Source organism: Montipora capricornis, chromosome 8 (assembly GCF_036669925.1).
Source record: "Montipora capricornis isolate CH-2021 chromosome 8, ASM3666992v2, whole genome shotgun sequence".
Taxonomy (NCBI): Eukaryota; Metazoa; Cnidaria; class Anthozoa; order Scleractinia; family Acroporidae; genus Montipora; species Montipora capricornis.
In genome coordinates, this window is record NC_090890.1 from 35063899 (window position 1) to 35081398 (window position 17500).

The 17500-nt window shown below is 38.7% G+C and overlaps 2 protein-coding genes across 2 annotated transcripts in view; one reads left to right on the forward strand and one right to left on the reverse strand.

The window, feature by feature from the left end:
• LOC138058889 (low-density lipoprotein receptor-related protein 6-like) overlaps positions 1–17236 on the reverse strand; it is a 26319-nt gene extending 9083 nt beyond the window's left edge. Inside the window, exons 1-12 of the mRNA XM_068904337.1 lie at positions 17067–17236; positions 15494–15932; positions 9834–10246; positions 8289–8417; positions 6795–6995; positions 5678–5873; positions 4837–5228; positions 4493–4615; positions 3468–3858; positions 2193–2572; positions 1251–1379; positions 437–839 (exon numbers count right to left, since the gene is read on the reverse strand). Coding sequence (XP_068760438.1) covers positions 437–839; positions 1251–1379; positions 2193–2572; positions 3468–3858; positions 4493–4615; positions 4837–5228; positions 5678–5873; positions 6795–6995; positions 8289–8417; positions 9834–10246; positions 15494–15932; positions 17067–17121 — 3251 coding nt within the window. The 5' untranslated portion in view covers positions 17122–17236. The remainder of the gene's footprint in view (positions 1–436; positions 840–1250; positions 1380–2192; positions 2573–3467; positions 3859–4492; positions 4616–4836; positions 5229–5677; positions 5874–6794; positions 6996–8288; positions 8418–9833; positions 10247–15493; positions 15933–17066) is intronic.
• The window catches only part of LOC138014528 (myotrophin-like), a 463943-nt gene that overhangs the window by 304164 nt on the left and 142279 nt on the right, over positions 1–17500 (forward strand). The gene's annotated exons all lie outside the window — the stretch shown is intronic.

Below are 17500 nucleotides of genomic sequence, written 5' to 3' on the forward strand. Positions count from 1 at the left end.
ACGGTCCCGGAACCAATCAGATTCCAGGATTCTCAGGAGACCGCCCGCTCACGATCAAAGAAATAAATCATAATTGATATTAACCGAAAACAACATCCCATTCTTTGCCTGTTAACTACAGTTAACGAGCGAAAATTAAGAATAGAGAAATAAAATACAACAAGACGATTTTCACAGTCTTATGACAAGCAGTTGCCTCGAAGAAAACACAAGGATTAATCTTCTGCGATAAATGTTACAGCTCGGCGACTATGCTTTCCTGAATTTCTCTCCAGTCCTTTTCGTTTGCATTATGCTCATTAACGCCTCACCACATCTGTCATAAACCTGACGAGCCAAGATAATTTTTAAAATACTCAAAACTGTTGGTATAATCTGCCGCTTTTTATTTTAGTGCTCTCTTAACAATTGTAACCGTGCATGGCGCGAGACTTACCCCTTCTCAGGATAAAGCACTATGGAACGTGGATACACATCATCCTTCTTGAAAACCGCACCCATATTCGTTTTGTGCCTCAAACTGTAAACGTTGATGCTATTGAAGACACTGTCTGTCCAATAGAGCTGCTGTCCGTAGGGGTCGATGGCGATATCAAACGGTGATGCACCGCTGTTTATCTTGAGGGTCTTGACATTGGTTCCATTTTGATAAGCGCATTTGATTGATTTGGTGGTTCCGCCATCGATCCAGAAAACTAAGTGGCTGTTGATGTCATAATCGATAGAAAGCACATTTTCTAAATCTCGCACAGGCAAAACCACCTCGAGATTGTCAACAGAGTCAATCAAGATTCGACGAATGGTGGTTTTGGTGCTGAACAACATAAAGACACTTGGAGCTGAAAAAGAGAACAATAATATACAGTTTCAGTTACCCTGTAACAGACTGGTAGAGCAAAGATTGACATACCGAAGCTTAGAATAACGAAGTAATCGAAATAACAAACGATGCAGCCCCACGTAAATCAAATGCCAGGGAAAGAACTTACACACAACGAACCACGGAATAAAACAAACAAAATTGTCCTGTCCTACAAACTTCGGAAATTAAGAATAATAAGAGGAAAAAACGAAACCACTTGGGGTCTTCGCGTCCGAATTTTTTGTGCGTTTGCTGCTGGCAGCCTGCACCACCTATTGATTGACTAAAATACTTGTCCGCTTCTGCGATTTGTGAAAGTTATAACCTCTGCAATTTGTTAAAACGATAGGCATGGATGCCTTTAAGGTCCTTTAAAAGTTAAGTTTACCTTCGCAAGTTTGGTTGTCCGTATCTAATAACTGATAGTGCGTGGGACAGGAACACACTCTTGTGCTATCAGGTTTGGCGAAGCAAAGATGGCTACATCCATTGTTGTCAGCGGCGCAAGGATTCCAGCCTGAAACATGAATGGAGGTGTTGCAAGAAAAACGCTGACATATCGGTATATCAAGCACTCATCGCAAAAGAACACATCGGAACCTAGCACAATGGTAAACAGGCCCCTTGCTGCAATACGGACGAGTATCTATTGAAAGCCAAAACGCACATACGCTATTCTTATCGAGAGTTTCTTTTAGGCCCTGGCCAGAAAAATTAATAAACAAGTCATCAAATCGGTAATTACTACAAAGCTTCAAAAATTCTGCTGTCGTAATGGTGAATGTTTTCGCTGAATCCAAAATACCCAGTGCGACCACAAAAATTTACAACTGCAGGGACAATTTGTTGCAAGGACCCCTCTATTGAATCTCATCGAAAACGAGCAGTCTGAGACCATCTCACACCATTCTAGTACCAAATCTGCTTGATAATTAGCATGCTTGACAAGTACTTAACAGTTATTTCATGAGTGCGCGCGGTGGAAGACTGGGATTCAATGAAAACTAGCAATAAGGGATACTACCGGACAAAATATGGGGTGCATAAATGGCGCTGTGGTGAGAGCACTCGCCTCCCACCAATGTGGCCCGGGTCGATTCCCAGACTCGGCGTCACAATTATGTGGGTTGAGTTGCTGATTCTCTACTCTGCACCGAGAGGTTTTCTCCGGGTACTCCGGTTTCCCCTCTCTTCAAAAACCAACATTTGACTTGATTTGCGTTAATTGTTTATTTCAGTTCACAGTGTCCCCAATTAGCGCTCCAGCGCTAGAACGACGAGACACTTAAATTTAAGTTCCTTTCCTTTATGTACAAAATTCTTTACGTACCTTCTTGTCTGCTGCTGTGAAATACAAGAAGGTCCATAATAACGTCAATATTGCTCTCAATTCGCGTCCGATCCAATCCATTCGTCTTATTAGCTCGGTAAATTGTTGACAAGTCAGCGTAATAGATATAATCCTTGAATTGTGTCAGGGCAAATGGCTTTGGCAGCCCTGACACGACAATTCGCCTATTTGTTCCATTTAAGTTTGCACACTCAATCACCCTCCTGTCTTGATCGGCCCAGAAGATTAATCCGGTCGAAGAGTCGATTGTCAAGCCAGCAGGAGGAGTTGGGTTTTTGAATAAAGTGCGTCTGTTTGATCCATCTAAGTCAGCTATTTCTATAGTTGGCTTTCTTCCACCGTTCACCCAGTACATATGCCTACAAAAAAATGCACATTAACCTCCCAAAGCGTTAAACTTTTATACTTCAGACCAAGTGTGAGGAATAAAATCGAATCCCGTGAAGACCTGGTGCAATAAAACAGTCTTGCGCAAGACCGGAGAACTTGTTTCGAATCAATCTGGGACCGGTTACTCGAAAGTCCCGAAATTTTACGGGCCATTTTCGGGTGTCACAATTCCCTTTGTATCTCAAGAACGGAGAGGATTTAAATCGTCAAACTTCATATTCATTTTTCTTTTTGTTATCTTAAAAACATGTTAAAAGATCGGCTTTCTAAAACAAGTGGTTGGCAGTTTCACAGATGGCTTTTCGGGCCCGAAAAGTTTTTGGGACTTTCGAGAAACGGGCCCCTGGTTGGAAACTTCTTCAAAAACGTATTCGTGTTGGAAAAAAATTTCCACCTTCAAAATTTCCAGGGGCCGCAATCTTAAATAACTGTGACATGCCATGCTTGCGAAGTTGCCCTATAAATTTTGTTGCAAAAAGAGCATTTAATTAGATGAGGGACAAACGTAACACGACACGACCAAAACAAGCCATTTTTCCGTATGGGGTTCGACTTAATTGTCTTCTTTATTGAAATTTCTCCAGCTTGCCCGGTCGCTCACGCGCGGAACCGCTTCTTACACAGAGAAGCGGAAAAAGGGCTGTAACAAGACACTTTCTCCTGGTAAGAGTGTTGACGTACATATTATATGTATGTGGATAATTATAGTAATGTGGAAGAAAGCACGCAGTGGCCAACTGCGGGATATCCTCAACCAGTACCAAGGACCAAACAAGATAGAGTAAAACAAGCTTCCTTGACCAGAACGTCGGATACCGATCGTTCCTTGTTTCTATTGGTTTAATTTGAAAAGCAGAATTTTACCCTGAGACCGGATGAAGCACCAGTTCATGTGGTTCCCATACATTCTTCCAAATCAACATTTTTCTGTGTTGCCCATCCAACCGGGACACTTCTATTCGGTGATTGCTTGCGTCCGTCCAATACAGGTTCTTAGCAATCCAGTCCACAGCCAGACCATCCGGAAATGACAAGTCTACTTCAATTATCGGTTCCATGTGGCTGCCATTGAGGAAAGCTCTGCTTATCGTCTTTTGGGTCCCATCCGTCCAGTAAACTTGCATCTCATCAACGTTGAAGTCCAATGCACGCGCATCTTTCACACTCACCAAAGGAATCACTGCTCCGTTGTTGGTATCCAAGGAGATTCTCCTTATATTCTCTTGACTGGAGAACAATAGAAACGCTTCCGGCACTGTGGATGATTAAGACGAAAGCTATCAAACAGAGTAGAGAAAAAGGATGGCGCAGTGGTGAGAGCACTCACCTCCCCACGAATGCGGCCCGCGTTTGATTCCCAAAACTTGGTGTCCCATGTTGGTTGAGTTTGGTTGTTCTCTATTCTGCTCTACGAGGTTTTTCTCACGGTACTCCGGTTTTCCCCTCTCTTCAAAAACCAAACTACGACTTTCTTTCGTGTACCCAGCAAGTGGCCCAGTGCCTTTAATAAAGTTATTATTACATTGAGCACATTGTAGGTGCTAGTGATTAGCTTGATTAAAAAGAAAAAGCAGAGTATTGTATCAAGAGTGTCAGAGCGGTCTCAAGGAGTTTGGGACTACTCCTCCACCTTTCTCCAAAAAGCAGGATTAGAACAACAATCACATACAGAGATCCAATTACACTTTTTAACTGCAGTTATCACTTAGGCCCGTTTTAAACGGCGCATTTCACATGTGCCGAATCTAATGCAAATGAGAAAAATCTATTGTTTTCGCTCATTTGCATTAGATTGTAAAATGCGACGTAAAATGTAAAATGCGACGTTAAAAACGGGCCTAACAGAATAAGCTCTCCAAAGCCAGGAAAATAACCATGAGAATACTTACAAATACAACTCTTCTTGTCTGCAAGTATTTCCATTCCATCGGGACACTCGCAATTGACTCCTATTGGACTGTACAGGCACAAGTGACTGCATCCTCCATTATCTTGCTGACAGGGGTTCGATCCTATAAAGGAACATTTTCATCATTTTATCAACCTCAGAGAAGCAAGCTCCAAGTTCCAATAACAGTACACAAGGTTTTTTGAAGATTTTTAATTACAGTGGATGGTCTGTTTTGAAAAACAAAATGCAATATCTCCTTACAAAATAGTGCAGCAGAGAACCCGGAAAACACAACAAAGTGGGTGTCATCGTTTCGGGTAAGGAAAACTACAATATTCTCACCTAGATTAAGGCTGAGGTTAACTGCTTTTAATCCCATCAAATCCGGTAGGTTTTCAATGAGGATTTTTCTGTCTTTTCGAGTGTCTTTAGTGATACTTTCTATGTTCCTTTTTTGCCAGTCTGTCCAATATAGCTTATCTCCATTAGAAGTAAAACCAAACACGTGTGGAAAATTTTCATTCAGCAATGGTCTTCGATTGCTCCCATCCATATTCATAACCTCAATTTTGTCGTATTTAGCATCTGCCCAATAAATCTTCTGTTCATGGAAATCAATGGCAATCCCATTTGCCCATGCTATGGAGTCGTTCACCAAGGTAATGCGATGGCTTCCATCAAGTCCTGCTCTTTCTATCTTTGGATTCTTTCCCCAGTCAGTCCAATACATGTAGCTGACAAAAAAGAAAAACTAAATCAGTTCCTATCATAATTTGGAAATTGTTTATTGCTATAAACGAAAATCCCCTTTAATTTTTTTCCCCAAGGACACAAACACAGATTTATTCTCCAAATAATTACATGCACTATCAGACAGGGTTACACTTCGGAAAGGGTAGCTTAACGTTATGTTTGCATTCACATGTAAAAGACTCTTCTTTCAATTACAACATGAAGAAGATACAGAATACTATCTGCTGGCTCTAATCTTTGCAAGCTGGAATTATAGACTAAGCAAAAATGCATTTGCCACGCTTCACTGTACAAAGCAAATTAAAACAATGTGGATTACTTGTAGTATTCAAATGGACCTTATTTTTTGGCCACAAGTGCCTTGTTTTTTGCTTCTTGTCTTATTTCCCTCCCAAAAACATCACAACACTATCTGTAATCAAGTGCTTACCCATGAGAAGGATCCAAAGCAATCGCTCGTGGTTCATCCAGATTTTCGCTGATTAGAACTTTTCTTGCTGTTCCATTTAATCGACTGACTTCAATTCGATCAGTACCAGTGTCAGTCCAGTACAAATTGCGTGCCACCCAATCAACAGCAATTCCATCAGGACGTTTGATTTGCGAAGCTATGACAACCTCTACATCTGAAACCAAGAAAACAATTTGTAAAAAGTAAAAGCAACTTCTTTTGAGGTGTTTTGTCTGCTTTAAAATTTATACTCTTGGTGGTATACTTTGAATTCAAAAGGAATAATTAACCCTTGGACACCTAAACCGGCCAGACTGTCTAATGCCAGACGATTTTACTTGTCAATGGGGAACCCCCAGGAGTCAATGGGTTATAAAATGGCCATCAATATACATGTACCATGTATATAACCACAAACTTTCAAACAGATCTCTTTTAAGATTCCTCTGATACCAATTAATACCTGGGGTGTCCTAGTGTGTTTGAGGTTTCAACGGGAACCTTTAAGTTAAGCAATCAAAAACTACAATGTATGTCCCCTCCACGGTCCCACAGACCTCTGGCAGTGAGACTTAACAGATTTTACTCTGTCTAATACAAGACGATTTTACTCATCAACTGGGAGCGTCCTTGCGCATTCAAGGTGTCAATGGTTTAATGAAGATTTTTGCAGTGCCTTCCATTTTGACAAAATCTTTTTCATGCACCCTATGTCCAAAACAGGACCACTAAGAGTTGGAAAATGGGAGTTCAGAGGGGAAGGGTGCGAGGAAACAAAGTCCACATTCCGTGACCCAACCGTATGGTTAAGTGCCATTGTAATAGATTTCTTGCTAATGGTTACTACCGGTAAATGCAAATTTCTGCAGTGCCTTCCATTTTAACAAAATATTTTGCACACACCCTAAGTTCAAAACAGGACCACTAAGAATTGGAAAATGGGAGTTCAGAGAGGAATGGTGCAAGGAACCACTTTTCACTAGTGTGCAGGCTTGCATTATTTGGGCTGACTGTGCTCTTTGTTTGACCCCAAGAGGTTTAAAAAAACTTACAAAGCCTAGTGGCTTGCATACAAATAGTGCATAAAGTTCTATACCTGTGCCATTCACTCTGGATCTCTTAATTTCAAGATTCTCATCATCGCTCCAATAAATGAATTTATCGACAGGGTCAAAGTCAATAGCAACTGCATGTCTGATACCAAAAACTGGAACAACAACATCAGTAAAATCGGATGTGTCCAGCGAGATAAGCCTGATATCCTCTTTCCTTGCCAATAATAGAAAGTTAACTGGACCTGTGAAATAGAGAATTGTTGATAGAACAAAGTCATTGATACTCAATTTTTTCCTATGTTATGCTAGTTTTTCCATCAATACATTCACTGAACTTTCTTTTTATTAAGGGACCAAGATTTGACAGAAGATTCCTTACTGCTCTTCAGTGGAGTGACAGTATTACTTTTCAAGTAAAGATATGATCCTCAGTTATGGACGCAATTAATTTTAGCAATTGTGTAGAGAAGCCTGAAAAATTCAGGACTTCAACAGGGTTTGAACCTGTGACCTTGCGATACTTCTGCGATGCTCTGACCAACTGAGCTATCCAGCCACTGCATGATGTTGGGAGCTGGTCATTTGTGGGTTCTAATCATCCCGTGAGGAATGAATCAATGAACGAAACTGCACTACGGATATGAAATCAAGTAATTAAAAGCTATGATCCTCGCAGTTATGGACGTAATTTTAGCAATTGCATAGAGAAGCCTGAAAAATACAGGACTTCAACAGGGTTTGAACCTGTGACCTCACAATACCGGTGCAATGCTCTAACCAACTGAGCTATGAAGCCACTGACGCTGTCAGGCTTTTCTACGCAATTGCTAAAATTGAGTCCATAACTGCGAGGATCATAGCTTTACTTGATTTCATATCCGAAGTGCAGTAAATGATTCATTTCACATATCATTTTGTTCAGTATTAATTTTATTACTTAAAAGCCTTAAAGTGGCTTAAATAAATTTTCACATTGTCCTAGGTACTTGTGCAATATAATTAATTGACTTCCCTGAGGATTTCAGCTAGCTGTCTGAGCAAAGAAAAGACTTAGGGGTTACATGTAGCAAGAGTTACATGATTGTACAACTCATATGTCAATTCACAAACAATATTTAAATATCAATATTCTATAATATACAGACCTATTGTTTTGTCATTCAAATTGTTTTATAACGTGATTTACTGTATTAGAACAGTTTGCAAGTTGTTTTTCAGAACACATGACAATCAAAATACACTAATTCTTTATTGAACAGTTTGACAGTATCAGATTCTCATCATTTATTTATCTCACTTTAATAATAAAATTATTAATAGGTTGGTCTTCCCAACTGTGCGATAAATACACTCTTGAAATGACATCAACATTCTCATTCTCCCTGATTCTAAGACTTATAAGTTACCAGACAGCTGGCATTTTTCCGAGTCATACTGTGTAATATATCTTTCTTTGTTTAAAACAAAAGGAATTAGGGATTATACATGTACGCACTTTAAATCACCATTTTTGAGTCAATGTCTTTCGTTAGTACCTTTCTCGCATGTTCTTTGGTCTGATAGAAGCCTTACACCTGTTGGACATGCACAGGAACGACCACTGGTATTCAACAAACACAAATGACTGCAACCTCCATTAGTGGTTGAATTGCAAGGATTTTTACCTGTAAAGGAAGTAAATGAGCAGTGGACAAATTCTGGACTAAGTTATTGTATAAATTCTCACAATTGCTAAGTTTGAAGAAATACTATCCTACTGTAGTAATTAACCCAATTTACAGATAAGGAATTGGTCCCAGTTATATATTAAAAGGGCCAGTAAATGTTTTCCGGTGAGAAAGTCACGATCCGTCAGTTTCAATCTCGATCTGCAAAGATTTCAGTATTTGCCCAGGCTCATAATTGTGACTACATGTATACACACTCTAGTTAAAAGGTGTGTAAGACAGTCTTCATCAACTTTTAATGCAAAGTATTAACAATTATTGGACGAGGTTGAGCAAAATATCATGATTTGTCAGTGGCGAGCAGATCAATTATTTGCCGAAGCCGAAGATGAAGGCTGAGGCAAATAATTGATCTGCGAGACACTGACAAATCACGATATTTTGCAATAACCGAGGTCAATAATTGTTTTATCATTCTATCACCGAGTTTTTTTTTGTTTTTGTTTCTGAGAAGCCGTAAGCACGCGCTGCCTTGTAGAGCCGAGTAATGGCACCAATCAATTGGTTTCCTTCCCAGCATAATTATATTTGTAGACTTACAGTGCTGTATATATTTCACTTACAGTCAAACATTCTCTGACAGCTCAAGGAACCGATCTGCCATTTTCTCTCAAGAGCGTGATGTCAACTGCGCATGAGCAGAATATTACTTGCAGCAAAACACTTATTTGTAGGCAGTTATTTGCAGGTCATGTGGTGGGCTCTCAGCCAATGAAAAGGAAGGACAAAATACATCGAATTATAATAATAATTTTACACTCCGGATAGTGACTCATCCACTGGGTATAAAGTTATTCAGCCTTTAACCAACTGGGGACTGGTGTTCATTCCACAACCCAGACCACCACACTCAACTAACCAGGGGGGTCAATTCAATAAAAGAAGTGACACTTTTAGTGTACAAGTTGAAAGCCTAGAAATTTTGAGGAAAGACAGTTGTTCGTCTTGAATTTCAGGACAAATATCGCCTCTCTGTCGAAGCATTCACATATTTACTTGCAGCAGTAGGCCACCAGCTTGAACAAATAAACTTCGTGCAAATGGAACTTACTGTACATATGTAGTCTACAAGCGTATTCAAGTTCCGTTACAATAGTAAAGCTACAGTTGTCCGTTAAAATTATTACATCATGACCCGGGCTGCACATGTAAATTCCATCCAGTGCAGAAAAATCTTTTATTGAATTCATGAATTTACAAGTTGGACTTGACACGCGTGATTTACACGAGTAAAAAACTACACAGTCAAGTAACTTTTTTATCGAATTGGCCCCACAACTTTCAGACCGAAATTAAGACTGAAAAAAATCAAGCTTTTGAATGCAACTTAAATATTTTACAACATTAACTTACCAGGTCTGGATTTCTGTCTTGTCGATTCAAATGCCCGAATGCCCATATGAGGATATGCATTTGATGAAATCATTTGGCACCGCATTCCAGTATTCTTGTTTGAGGAGTGAATCCCTCTTGTCTTCCAATCTGTCCAATATATTTTATTCTCGTACAACGTCAGATCAAATGGATGACCCAAAGTACACTGTGCAGGAGATTTAAATACTTTCTCACGGCCTGAGCCATCATAATTTGCCTTATCTATATAATACAATTTGGCATCTGTCCAATATATTTTATGAGCGCTGTAGTCTATTGTCAGCCCATTGGGCCAATAAATGTCTTGTTGGATAACTGACTGACGATTTGAAGCATCCATTTCAGCTCTCTCTATTTTGGGCTCTTCCCCCCAATCAGTCCAAAACATGAACCTACACAAACAAAAAAAATGCAAAATACATCAACCTAAATATGCTAATGACACTTAATTAATCTGTAGAAGAAAAAAATAGGGAAATTTTTTACAAATAAAATGCAAGAGGAATCTTAAAGCCCAACTTAAAAGCTGAAATATCTGTTATGGCCTGAAGCTCGTAATGGTATTGAGTTCCACTGCCTTGGTGCTGAAACTTGGAAGGCTCTGTCCCCTTGAGTTGCATGAACTTAACTAAACCTCTAACTGTGCATGTAGGGCATAAACAAACTCACAAAATTAAGTTAGGGACTCAAAAACGTCTCTGAATGACTTCAACCTTGATTTAATTAAAGCAATTACTGGAGCATAATTCAGGGTCGTAACGAGGTATATGGGATCATGGATCAAAGGTCTGAAAAGGACCGGGATCAAGGATCACAGCTCTGGGATCTGGAATCACAACGCGTGGGATCAGGATCAGCCGTATTTTTCATGGAATGAGGGATCAGGGATCACATTTTTGCCGGTTCAGGGATAAAAATACTCATCATTTTTGGGATCGGGGTTCAAAATTTCGGGTAAAAATATCGGATCAGTTACAAAAAAATATACCTCGTTACGACCCTGATAATTCTTCTTTAAATTTCAGGCTTCATTTCCTTGCTTTAAGTCACAAGAATATTCACCCTTTCACTCAATCCCCTCCACTTATAGCTTTTCCCCTGTCTTATACTAGACAAATTTATTGGTCCCTGCAGGAAATCCCTTAGGGGCAGAAAGGATATTTTGAATTGACAAGTTGATGTGATGTGATTAGAGCATAATCGATTGCAAGTACTCTGCCTATCTCATAATGACAATATTTGACATTTAAAAATGGTAATATCACGATTGTGACCTTTACTATAATTATTCTCATTTATAAAACATCCAGATCCTCAGTGGTGACGTAAACGAAAGATCTGGGGCAACTAAACATTGAGATTTAATCACCTCATATCCAGCTTGTTAATTATTGTGAAGTATGAAGTTAAAACAAAAATAAAATAACATGAAGTTTAATTGGACTACCATTCATTTCTTTTCCTCAACTTTTATTTCCCTGAATTCTGTGAACTTTTACCTTTTAGGTGGAAAATTCCAAACAGGACTTAATCAAATGCCAATTTGAATTTTCTGTTGCAATGTGACTCCAGCTTCACCCAGAGTACTTTGCTGTCATGCGCCCATTTTACAAGCACTATGATCGCTTTATGATCCCTTGCACAGTTTTATAAAGCTAATTGGGCTGGGAGTGAAGAGAACTACAAGACATTCGTGAAAAAATGAGCCACCACTGACACAAAAAATAAAATGAGGAATAAGCATGGAGGCAGCCTATTTGCTTCACCTTGACAGAGGAATACCAAAACAATTTACTGGCAGTTAAATTTTTGAGTGTTGATGTTAGATTAAGCCCTCTTAAAATCTGCAAGAATTGCATTCATGTATACTTCAATTCATAAGACTAATGGGATCCCGGGGCACTAAATTATGTCCTGGGCAGCTAAAATTCAAGGAAAGTGCCACGGGTGGTCACCACACATTGGAGTTAATAATTTTTAGCCCTCAACTACGACTACAACTTCTTCTTCTTCTTCTTCTTATTATTATTATTATTATTATTATTATTATTACTATAAAATTTAACATCATGTTCTGGCTGTTGTCATTGCCGTCTTTCCTTCTGTTAGGCGAGTCATAACAAATGACCAAAGGCTAACAATTGTCTCTTTTTCACATTTCCAACACTTTCCTCGAAATCCTTGCAGTTCCCAACAATTTAGCAGTTTTTTGAATTATTCCAACATTGAATGGTATCCCTAGCTTTTCAATCCAGCTATCAAATCCTTATTATTATTATTATTATTATTATTATTATTATTATTATTATTATTATCATTATCATTATTGGAATCAATGGGGAGCAGGGTTAGGGAGCCGGGTTGGTGCAATGTTAGCACAGTGATGACAGCACTCACCTACCACCACGGTGGCCCAGGTTCGATTCCCTGACCCAACACCATCAGTGCCAGGTTGAGTTTGTATTGGTTCTCTACTCTGCTCTGAGGGTTTTTCTCCAGGTTCTCCGGTTTTCCTCCCTCAGTAAAAACCAGCATACAGCTGATTCCTACTGGCTGTAAGCTGTGCTCCAAGGTCACACATAAAATATAAAGCAACAGCCAGAGGCGCCATAGTATGCTTTCAGTTCGACCTTGTTGAGTTGCATCGTTGCTGCAGTTGCGACAGCAATTAGCGAGACAGTTATTTATCATTACCATCACCTGGCATCGTCATAATTTGTCATTTTCATCAACTGCTGTGGTTGTCATTATTATTACATTGTATGTATACATATAGTTTATATTAAGCTGGAGATGTTACAATGTGGAACTCTCCATCAAGTCCACAGGACCTCAGATGTAGAGCACCTTTTGCAGGATGTTGACAGTGCCAAGAAGCACAGTCAGACTTCTGCAGTAGAGATCTGACCTGACTTGCTAATCGCCCTATCTACCAGTCAAAGACTAAACTGCTAAGGGCGCAGTTCAAGAGGTCAGACCCCAAAGGGGTTGTGTAGTCAGCTAGGTGTTCAGCCCCTCAACACAACCCATGTATGACCTAAGCATAACCTATGACATAAGCACCACAGCCAGATGGAATAGGCTGGGAGTCGACTTTTCTGAGGGAGGAAAACCGGAGTACCCGGAGAAACTCAGCCCAAATACCAGCATAGGGATGCAGAGGTGGGAGGCATGAGCGTTATAAGTACTGTTTTGACTTTCCCCTTTTGATTGGGACACTAGCATCATTATCATTATCATCATCATTATTATTATCATTATTATCATTATTATTATTAATACATACATACATTTATATATTATTAAGAAATACTGGATATCCTTATTTGTATCATTTCCCCAACAATACCATGTAACATAATACATGTACCATACATGAGTAGAATTAATAATACCATGCATGTGTATACTGTAATTTATACATGTATAGAATTATTGTTTACTATGCAATTATTACAACATGTACGAGATAAGTCCATCACAAAATTTGCTTGCAACTTGATTGTTGACATACAAATGAAACATTTCCACAATAAAATCTCAGTGTTAAAGACAAAGTTTCACTCAGTGTTTTTCTCCTTTCTTAGAAATGCAGTACTGTATAACAGTTTTCAATGAACATAATTACACATAAATTCAGTTATTTCTACAGTAGCAATCAACCTCAAAATACATAAGCTCACCAAGCACTGTAAGGGCAACATGATATGTAATGTATCACGAATCAGGGTTTCTAAGCTGAAACTAATCCACTTTTTGATCCTGAACTCCACATATTTTCTTAAGAAACAAAGGAAAATCTCAAAACTGTATATAGAGGCTAAAATATTACAAGGTTCTGTTGGTAAACAATCAAACTTTACGAACTGATTGCATTAAGGACAAAATGCTTAAACTTAAAGTGAGCAAAGAGTTCACACCAATGGACTGTGTATATAATAGAGCCATCATCATGAAGTTTATATGTCTTCACCTCAGCTTACAGCCATTATTTTCTAAATAAAACTTAACTTGAACAGTAGTTTTAAAAATGTACAAAGAATTAACAGGCTTTATGTACAGGTCATCAGGAGCAGACAGTCACAGCTAATCTATTGTTTCCTATTTCCTTCCGGCTGTGGATAATACAAGGCACTGGTAATTTCTTCTTTAATGGATTACCTGACAAACATTGTAACTTCATCTAAGAATAACAGCATTTTCCCCAAAACAAGCTGTGTTAAATCCCTTAAGAGGATTGACTGCTCATTAATGAAATAAGCCCAGTAGAAGTTCTGTTCCACTGAACAATTCACTTCTATTGATTACATGAAGAGGTAGGTTTCCTAGATCACGCATCTCTTATGGAAAATATTGTTATGAAGTAAAAAGGTAAATCACTAACTTGGCTTATATCTCCGAATCCTCTGTCTGATAGACAGACAAATGAACCAATGACTGTGCTTCGTTAACACAGGATACCAGTTAAAAATAAAATTAGAACTAGAGAAAAATCCAAATTAGTGCTGTTCCAAAAATATTGACAACTAAACCAAAGATCCCTTTAAAGACAAAAACCTGAGAACAAGGGTATAAAAAACCACAAAGTGAAAACCAATGTCAAAAAAATTAACTTATCTTATCTTTGACTGTTAGTAGTACATAATTTACAAAGCAGAACTCACTCTGTTATTACACAGTGTAAATAAATCCTTGTAAACAATAGATAATTAAAAAAACATTCATTTAGTTGTGATTTATGAAAAGGTGAGATAAAATTTTGGGGAGTGCTATTGTTTTGGTCCATTAACAGAGCCCTCTTTATACAAGACCACAGATTATTTATCAATTGATATTGGCCCAAGAGCTGAGACATTCAATAAAAGAGCCCATTTACTTCTGTTAAGGATTTTAACACGTCCGTGGCCAACTCATTTAGAGCATAGAAAAACTCTGAATACTTCCAAGCGTAATTCACTTTGAGGGTTCTTAGTTCAGTCGACTGCAAGATTTCGTCTATGCATACACAATTTTATTTACTTTAAAGAATTCTAATTACTAAATTTAAATAATCTATGCATTACAAGTAATTTCCACCAGACCTTGGTAGTATCAAAAAAATCCCAAAAAAATTAAATCTCCCATACTTAACGCTTAGGGACAAAACAACATTTATTTTGTACAGAACGACAGGGGGTTATTAAAATAAAGGTTGGAATGAGTCATTAGAGCCAGTATTTAATGCCTGTGATACATTCCTTTTGGCACTTTCAAGACTAGGTGCTGTTTCCTCTTTACAACAGCCAGCAAGAAAAGACGTTAAAAAGAGAGAGAACTAAAAATAGCCTAACGAAAATGCTGATAGATAAATGTGTCTTCAATGTGCCGTAGATCAAAGCTCAGAGTACCCTAATGTATTTTTAATTGTGCGTAGTCCATTAATCTTTTCCTCCTTAAACCCACCGGCCGAATATATCCCTGAAAGCGCAAAAGCATTAGAAAAGGCGACATCTGTGTTAAGGAGGTTTACTAAAAGCCCTTTAAAATAAGCAAAATCAATCAATGGACTCTCTAGAAAAGCGAATTATTTGCAAACAGAGAAGGCCACATATTGCATGAACTTATTAAGCGGCGTATTAGGAAAAATTAGTCACACTTACCCATAGAGCGGGTCAACGGCAATTGCTCTTGGAAGACCCAAATTTTTCCAAAACAGAACCTTTCTATTAGTTCCATCTAAGTTTGCAACTTCTATCCTATTTGTTTGCCAATCTGAATCACCACAGTCGGTCCAATACAACTTTCTGGCCACCCAATCTACAGCTAGGCCTTCGGGTTTCCTCAAACCCAACGAAATCACATCCTCTACGTTTCTTGTCGTTCCTCTGACAGGTATACGCTTGATTTTCTCCAAGATAACATCCGTCCAGAAGACATAGCCCTCCGCAAAGAAGAAATCCACTGCAATAATTGAGTCGTCCAAACCATCGACTACTATCGTCTCTGAAGCAGTACGGTTTTTGTGAATTTTCTCAACTATCCTTATGTCCTTGCGATTGGCATATAAAAGTTTTGGAGAATGAGTTGGAGACAGTGAGACTAAAAAAGAAAAACCAAGTTACCAATGTTCTGGAAATACGAGCAATGGAAAATAAAAACATACCACATTGTAGATTAAAAAACAGATAATTAACCAGAATAGCCCGAAGGACATTAATTTTCAACTTCGAATCATTAGCTAAAAATTTCAATCTTGAGCGGAAGTTAAATTACACATGGTTCCGAAAACGGGCATCCATGCCCAGTGTTTAATTCATCGCCAATGTTCTCCGAGGATTTGCTAACTGCTCTGTAAATAAACACGATAATATAAGCTCACAACTTTTCCAACACTACGCACGTATGTCAAAATCAAGTTCTCCTTTAATTCCCGTAAGGTATCCTGAGATCACTTAGCACAGACAACTTCATGATTTGGCTTTTGTCGCTTAATTGTAAGTCACAAATGATATACAAGGAATCTAGTATGAAATACTCGCAAAATATGCCACATTCGAGTGGATCGAACGACCGATCGAAATTTTGCGTGGCCATTACAGGTATTCTGCGCAACGCCGTTAACTTTAAATCTGAAAGTTCAATTCCATCACGCAACATAGAGCCATATCCTCAGACGCCTCAAGAAGAAGCAGTTTCATTCCAAATTCTCAACTAAGTAACCCAAGACACAAGCCAAGCGAAAATGCATTTAGATAGCACGTGTAAAAGCCACTTCAAGATCGACCTTGTGTTGTTGTTGTTATTATTTCGGACTGCTCGAGTTCATTTTTGCCGCTGTGAACATTTCACAAGCAGAGTGATCTTTCGCTGGTATGCAAAGATGCTATTCAGGCAAACAGAAAAATCTAAATCACGAAAATTCAAAAATTGAAAGCGTGCGTTCTACAATCTCGGCGCAGAGTTGAAATGTGGGATCACTGTTCGAACAAAAATGGTCGACGACTTCGGTATAAATTACAAGTTTTTCCGCGCTAAAAATTGCTTGAAAAGAATCACATGTCAATGGCTAGCGAAGGAAGTATCTTTCTTTGTTCAAAGCAATCTCCGGTGTTACATAAAAAAGCAAGTATTCATTACCGAAAGAGAATTCTTAACCTTGTAAGCGCGTCAATATAGAGCACTTGTATACAGCGAAGGACAGCTTCGAAGAGATACACTTTTGAAGGAACTTACCTGAAGATATCCTATAATAAAGGAAAGTCAAGCAAATTAATGCTTTGAGTCTCATCCTACGCTATCGCTTCGGTAGCTTAACCATTAGAAACAGCGGTCCCAAGCTCCAAGGGGCGAAATAAAGTCACATACAACAACCTTGCTCCTCTAGTGAAAGCATATTCAGTGACAAATAGCCTCTCGGGTGTTTCAAGGGCCATTGAAGGATCACGATCATTTCCGACCAATGACGACACTTGATTTGGGACTCGGGTCACATGAGCCGACAATGTTTCCCACTCTCACAATGAATTAATTAGGCAAGATGCCAGAGTAAATAGCTACGGAACAACAGCAGAACTTGCCGATCCGAAGATCGAGTAAAGAGGCTTTTTCTAAGAAGTTTAAAACGTATCTGATCCTTAAACAAAATGACTTAGCAGTGAAAAAGCAAA